Source organism: Gekko japonicus, unplaced genomic scaffold, assembly GCF_001447785.1.
Source record: "Gekko japonicus isolate JY-2015 unplaced genomic scaffold, Gekko_japonicus_V1.1 scaffold4295, whole genome shotgun sequence".
Classification (NCBI taxonomy): domain Eukaryota; kingdom Metazoa; phylum Chordata; class Lepidosauria; order Squamata; family Gekkonidae; genus Gekko; species Gekko japonicus.
In genome coordinates, this window is record NW_015160356.1 from 59657 (window position 1) to 67337 (window position 7681).

General features: G+C 49.4%; 1 protein-coding gene across 1 annotated transcript in view; it reads right to left on the minus strand.

The window, feature by feature from the left end:
* ASB16 (ankyrin repeat and SOCS box containing 16) overlaps positions 1–4748 on the minus strand; it is a 14581-nt gene extending 9833 nt beyond the window's left edge. Inside the window, exons 1-2 of the mRNA XM_015417495.1 lie at positions 4359–4748; positions 1812–2079 (exon numbers count right to left, since the gene is read on the minus strand). Coding sequence (XP_015272981.1) covers positions 1812–2079; positions 4359–4674 — 584 coding nt within the window. The 5' untranslated portion in view covers positions 4675–4748. The remainder of the gene's footprint in view (positions 1–1811; positions 2080–4358) is intronic.
* Positions 4749–7681: the final 2933 nt, after the last annotated feature.

Sequence of the window (7681 nt, forward strand, 5' to 3'; positions counted from 1 at the left end):
ATAAGTTGTGCTAATGAGTTATGCTAATGAGCTCCTGCACCTCTTTTTCTATGGAATGACCCCTGCTCATTGCAAAGAGATTCCTGGTTGCCTATGGCAAGAGGGTTGTCAGGTTCTCTCTGGCTTTCAGCAGGGGATGGGAGTGTGGGGCTGCCAGATCCAGGTCAGGGAACTCCTGGAGATCTGAAGGTGGAGCCTGAGGAGGACGGGGACCTCAGTGGGGTACAATGCCATAGAGTCTGCCCCCTGCCCCCTCCAGTGCATCCGTTTTCTCCAGGGGGACTGATCTCTGTAGTCTGGAGATGAGTAGTAATTCCAGGGGATCCCCAGGTCCCACCTGGAGGCTGGCATCCCTAGATGGGAACCTCCAGGGGCGGATGAAGGCTCACTGGTGCCCTAAGCACTGACCCATCTTGGTGCCTCCCTCCTTTCCACACTGACCCCGTCCATTTTAGTGGTTGTTGACCTGTCTGGCCAGATGTACAATGCAGGTTGCAGCAATACAAAAATTTATTCATAGGATAACACAATATACTGTACAAACTAAGCCAAGCTCGGGCTACATACAGTTCTTTTCATCATTTCCCCAACTTCGTGGTGCCCCCTTTGGCCCTGGTGCCCTAAGCACCTGCTTAGTCTGTTTAAGGGTTAATCTGCCCCTGGCAAACTTATTAAGGGAGCCCTAGACCCAGCAGGTCATGCTAAGCCTTCTGCCATCTGAGTTATTATTATTTTTATGGGCAAAGGGCTATGTCATGATTCTGCAGAAGCTTAACCAACTAGGCTTGCCAAGTCCCCCTGGGGGGCGGGGAAACCCCCGCCCCAGAGGCCCGTTCCATGCCGCCGGTGGATCGGGTCCCGGGGGGAACCCCACCCCGACATGCACGTCACCTGGAAGTGATGTGACGATGCCGGGCACGCTGGGGGGCGGGGCCACAGTCATCCGAGGGAAAACTCTATGTTTTTCCCTTGGATGGTCGTGCCCCCGCCCCCAGTGGGCCCGGCGTCGGACTTCCGGGGGGACGTGTGCGCACGTGCTCCAGACGCCGAAAGGGAGTCCCTCGCTGGGGCTCGAAAATGACTTGGCAACGCTACAACTAACAGAATTCGGCGTTCTAAAAATGTGAGCTATTTATTGTTATTAACAGCAGCATTTCCTACCTACAGCTGCGATATAACAGGGATATCTACTGAAATCTCGGCCAATCAGGAAGGATGGCTGAGTGGGAGTTCCAAGGATTCAGAGGGAGCTCCCTGGCCCTTGCCCCGCGGGACTAGTTGGCTTGTCAGCTCTGGCGTGGGAGGTCCCTAGAGATTTGGGGGCAATGCCTTCCGGGGAAGGGGGGGAGCTCAGTACAGATGAGATGCCATCAAGACAGTCTGCCATTTCCTCCAGGGATCACAAATCTTCCAAATTGGACTTTCCTTTGTTCCTATGCGTTTTGAAGTTACTCCCCAAACAGCTCTTAGCCATAATATCAAAACCGGCGATGCTTGGGGATCCAACATAGTGGAATTGTTATTGCTCAGGCTCATTTTATTTATTTATTTATTTATTTTTAACCTCATGTCCACATCGTTTCCACGTCATTTATCCAGGAAGCAAAAACTGCGTTTAATTTAGCACTGGATGAAGAGTGGAGCCCTTGAGTGACTGAACGATGGAGCCCTTAGATTCACGAAGAGCAACAATATGCATTCAGTTACGATGCAGTACCACAACCTTTCCTCTTGAACTTCCCTTCAAGCCATACGAGGCCTTTTCCTCCTGTATCCCCCCCCCCAAAAAAAAAGACCCTTTCCAAACATACGGCAAAGTCTCCTGGGTGGTGCACAAGTGCAGCGGAGCCAAGCCTTCCTCTGAAAAAATGTTCGGATTGGCACCATATCCGAGGAGCAGGCGGGTGCACTCTGCCCGGTGGCTGGCACAGCTCTCATGGAGAGCGGCTCGCCCACCAACCATGGCATCCACCTGAGCCCCTTGGAGCAGCAGATGCTTCACACAGTCCCGGTAGCCTCTAGCAGCTGTAATACTCAGTGGAGAGGTATGCTTCTTCTGGGGGGTCAACACCCACAGCCCTGCAAAATCGAGGAAGAGGCAGGTAGGAGAGGAAACGAAGTTAGGAAGGGCAAGTCGTATTTATTCTGTGCGCCCCTTCTCCAGAAATGGCTCGACGTGGATTCGGACAAATAATTAAAACTGAAACACACCCAGCCGGGGACAAAACCATCTCTGTCCATCAAACGATCAAATATATAAGCAGAGAAAACAGCATAAAAGAACAGGAAAAAACAGGCATAAAACAAGCCGAATACAGCTCATAGAATTCATAAAAGATATTAAAATATCCAGTGTAATTAAGCAGAGTTTTTAGCCTTCAACCAAAATGTCAATGGAAGAGACATAATTCAGGGGTCCCCAACATGGTGCCCACTTTCTGGGGCCTGTCAAGTGTTTTTAGAAAGTGGGTTCCGGCCAGATGGGGCTTTTCCCCATCAAGGCTTCTGATTGGCCATTGAGGATCTGATTGGCCGTGCAGATTATTTCAAATGTTGCTTTGGCAGCAGCTGCCACCACAATGTGACCGAAGATGAGCTGCGGCAGCCATTTTGTGGCTGTCTCCATCTGCGGTGGCAGCCATTTTGAGGCTGTGCCCACCACACTATGTCAGAAGTCCAAAGGTGCCTGCAGTTTCAAAAAAGTTGGGAACCCCTGCATTTGACAAAGCTCTAGGGAGAGGGCATTCCAGTCCAAAGACAGGGTGCCACTACTGAGAAAACCTCATTTCTAGTCGCTTCTCACTTCATTTCTGTGGGAGAGCCAGGTCTTGAGACAAAGATCTTAACTGGCAAGCAGGGCGATGATGGAGGAAGCTGTCCTTCGGATACTACTTGGTCCCACCCACTTTCTAAAAACACTTGGCATGTGCCAGGAAAAGTGTTGACAGGCACCGCGGCATCCATGCGCACCATGTTGACGACCCCTGCTGTAAAACATTTACTATCTGTTGTGTATAAAATAGCTCCTTAATTTTGTAAGGCTCTATAATCACTCCCTGGTTGGCTTCTTTCCTCTTCTGTGTTAAAAAGACAGAAATACAAATTTAAATACCTCCCCAATGCTCAGTTTTTTCTTTACAGTCTGGAGTTTCTATGCGCAGAAACTTCCTCCTTCCATAAACTGATTTCTTGCCAAAAAGACCCCCATCAAAAAAGAACATAGGCCAAACTGCAAGTCACATAGTTCTAGAGCTGGAAGGGGCCTAGTAGGCTTTCAAGTCCCACCCTCTGTTCAGTGAGGGAAATGGAAAGCATCCCCATTGCATGGGTCTCTCAACCTCTGCTTAAGGACCTCTGGTAGCGTTGCCAGAACCCCCAGCGGAGGCAGGGATCCCCCGCTACCAGGCCTTGCCCCCCAGCTGCTGGTCAATTGGCTGGTGAGGGGACTAACTCAGAGAAAGAGACAGGCCCAGGCCTCATTGCCCACATTGCACAGGAAATGACATTATCACACCAGCAGCATCTGGTATTTGGGCAAAAACTCTATGGTAGAAGCCGGTTTTACCATAGAGTTTTTGCCCAAATACCGTAGTGTCACCTGGATGTTGCCAGTATGATGATGCCAATTCCTGTGCGACGCCAACTAACAACAAGGCCTGGGTCTTTGTCTCCAGGTAATTCCCCCCATCCTCCACCGGTTGCCAGAAGGGACCTAGCAACCCTAACCTCCAGTGAGGGGGGGGGTGTCCACCCCCAGGCAGCTGGTTCCATTGTTAAACCATTTCTTACCATTAGGAGGTTTCTCCTAACATTCCCCCAGATTCTGTCCTCCTCTAACTTCAGCTCACTAGACCTAGTTTTGCCCTGTGGTATGGAGAAGCTCAGAATGAGAGATGGCCGTCTTTCCTGGCACAGCCCTTCCATGTATTTAAAGAGAGCAATCACGTCTCCATTCAGTCTTGTGCTGGCTAAACGTACCCAACTTCCTTCAGCCTTTCCTGATAGGACCTGTTTTCCAGACCCCCCCATCCATCTTCTTTCTATGAAACTGCTCCAGTTCCTCTGCAACTTTCTTAAAGTGTGGCTCATCGTAACATCAGACACAACTGAAGTCTGACTAATCCAGAACTGAGCAAAACTATTCCTTCTTGTGACTTGGATACTGAGTGTTTACTAACGCCACCTAAAACTGCATTCCCATTTTTGGATCCGCCATCACGCTGCTGACCCGCGTTCCACTTGCAACCGGCCACGGTCCTAAAACCCTCTTCCGCAAGGGCCGCTGCCAAACCAGATCAGACGGAATTAAGCCAAGCGACCCAAGCCAAGTTCCTCCCGCTCTGAGCACTTTATCTTACCCATCTCTGCGGACCACACCAGCTCCTCGCTGATCGTCTCCACGATCACGTCAGCTGTTGTTTCGTCCTTAAAGATACTTTGGACTCTTGGCACATCTCCTGTGTAGAGGGCGTTGTGAACGGCAGGGTCTCGACAATACTGGATGCGGCGGGAGGGCCTGGGAAGGGAAAGGGGGCTCCGAGAAGCCAGCTGGTACCTCCGACTCGCGTACTGCCGAGACGCTGCTCTCCGCCGGTCTTCCCATTCCAGCATTTCCCGTTGCAAACGGAGAGAGCGCAGAGTGGAAGAGGTGAACACAAACGTGTCCTTTGACATGTTTCAAAGCAAGAAGGTAGCCCGGATTTCCACCCTCCCAGTAGCCTAAATGCACCCTCTCGACACCCTCACAAAGACACACATGTGCTGGTTCACGAGAACCCGGCCTAGCCTGGCCTATAAATAGAAAGGAATATTTTTAATCTAGCTGCAAAACTATACTGTGTCTCTGCAGTGTCACCTTCCTTCCTGGATTTCAGAGCATTCGACATGTCGGTGGGTCAGTGGGAGAGAGCCGAGCACAGCGAGGTTAAGTGACGGAACGAGGACAGCTGGGCACATTTCTTCAGCCAGATGGAGTGCTCCTGCCCCTAACCTCAAAAGCCCCGGCAACCTCGGAAGCCACAGGTGCTGTCAAGAGACCAAGGCCTACCAGTTCGGCTCTAATAAAAATCACAACACGCGTGGCCTTAAAAGGGCTGTTTTTCGCAACTTTATGCGGTCCTTTTTCGGAAAGGAAGCTTTCCTGGGGAATTTTGTTTAAGGGTTAATGGTGTATTGGGGTGTAGTGCTTAAAGTGCTGACCTTGAGAGACCCAGCGGGGTGCCGTGGTTAAGAGTGGCAGACTTTAATCAGGAGACCTGGATTTGATTCCCCACTCCTCCCCATGAAGCCTGCTGGGTGGCCTCTTCGCCCCACCTACAACACAAGGTGCCTGTCGTGGGGAGAGGGAGGGAATGTGGTTGTAAGCCACTTTGAGACTCTTTGTCATGATCTGGGCTGTGCCACCAGAGGCCTACTAGGCCCAGGGAGCCTGGATAGCAGTAGGTGAGGCTCGGCCTACAGCTGCCAGAAGCCCCTGAGAGGTTTTGGAGCCAAAATTGACCAATAGGAAAAGAGGAAGGATTGGAATAAAAGATCTGGAGCAGCAGGAAAAGCTGTTCTTCTTCCCAGGAGACAGAGCCAGAAGGGACTGAGGCTGCTGTGGGGGAGAGATCCTCAGCTTGAGGGAAGGGTTATTAGTCTAGTGCCACTTGGAATAGTGAGCTAGGGACAGTATATGCCCTAGCTACAGCTGCGTTAGGGCATTTGATTTCTTTTCACCCACTTACTGTTATATTTCTGCACCTTGTTTGTTTGACCTCTTATAAAATAAACTATTTTTATTGTTCACTCTGCCTAGTCCTCATGCCTATTATTCAGCCAAAAGGGAGGTCTGAAGGTCTTGGGAGGGTGCTCTGGGCCTTCTCAAGGGATCCTAAATTCAGAGTGGTGGCAGCGTCAAGTGACACCCCACCTGAGCCATGACACTCTTTAAGGTAGAAAAAAGCAGGGAATGAAAACCTACTCTTCTTCTTTCTTCTCGAGCCAGGCACATATATGCAGCCTAACCTACCTCGCAGGGTTGTTGTTGAGAGGATAAAATGGAAGGGCAAATGAGTTGTCAAGACGCTTTGGGTTCCTCGCTGAGGAGAAAAGAGGGCTATAAATATTGAAGTGTTTACTTAGAAAGGCCTGCTCTGCAGTTTCTCGTGCTTGATCCCAGACACGTGTGAACAGGTTTGACTCAGCAGCAGCTTCCAAATGCTGTTGAGCTGAGATACGGTTCCAATGAAGTCCCGTAGATGACCCCCCCCCCGTCCCTGCAATAAGACCTGTTCTGCTCAAGCAGTGAAGTTAAGGAGGGAAAGGTGACTGAGGGTGCGTTCAGACGCGCCTTGATCTTGTGTCATGGCTGTTCAGCAACGGATTTTATATGCACAATCACACAGTCAACATCTGCATCCCGTCCCCAGCCGTTGGTTTCCAGCTCAAAGCCCCCTTGAAACTGGAGTATTTTGTTACCAGGCCCCAAGTGGTGTTTTCTCAGTTCTCCCGTTTAAAGCCGCATTTTTCCCCTGTGTGATTGCTCCTCTGGTGTCAAGCAACTTCCAGTTTAAACCCCCTCCCTGCTCAAAAGCTGCCTGAGGCTTCCGCTTTTCGCCCATTTTTTTTAATGTGTTGACGGTACGCACATAGGCGGAGCTCTGCTACCGCATTTATAAAACTGACATTTAAATGGTCACTCGTTTTAGCATTTAGATGAATTCGAGATCTCATGGAGGTGTCAGGTTCAACAGCAAATAAATCTCCACACGTTTCCAGGGAAGCGTTATGCTTTATTAGACTACAGGTCTGTTACCATGTCCACAGGGTTATTGTTAGGAATGACAACAGGGCGGGAACATCCCTACATATAGCAGGATGAGGCAAATGGCTAAGCAAATGAAATCTGAGCGCGTGGGCGGGAATTCTCCTGGCGGGAGGTTACATAATAAGCGGGAGAGTCTAAGTGCCCCATGAGAGCTGAAATATTCACCCCAGCGGTGGAACGCAAGCCCTCCCCCTGTCACAAGGTCAGACAGATAACTCAGTCTGGCAGCACTAGTTCTTTCTTTTTTTTTTAATCCCCTGAGAACAGGGTAGCTTTATTATTATTTTCTTGTTACACCTAAGGACTACAGAAAAGAAAAAGGGAAAGGGAAAAGTTAACCCAGGATAAAGGACAGTAAATAAAAACCCACACTATAACTAAAAACCCAAGAGGGAGGGTCCTCAACAATTAGTATCCTGTTAGTATTCAAGACAAATAACTTTTCGTTTAAGTCAATGTAATCGGAAGTTAGTAAGTCCGTGTTAGTATTCTCTCCATCGTCTTCTGTGTGTGCTCAGAGTTCTTTCATCTTCGTCTTTGTTTGCAAATCTCAAGTTTATAAAGAGTTACTTTGGTCCTCTAAGCCGCAGGTCGTATGTTTGTTTGGCCTCGCCACCTGTTGCTCCCTGGTCTCCGTCCCTGTCTTCTATGGTATCTGCTCCACCCTCTCCTTCTTGCTGTTCTTCTTCTTTCGCTCCAAAGAACCGCTTCAGCCATTCTTCTGCTTTAAAAACCGAGTCAATTTTTTCCCTTTTATCTCTGTATTTGAACACGACACCGTCTGGGAAATTCCAGGAATATGGAATCTGGTTGATCTGCAAGGTTGAAATCAATTCTTTATACACTTTTCTTTTTTCACGAACTTCGAACGGA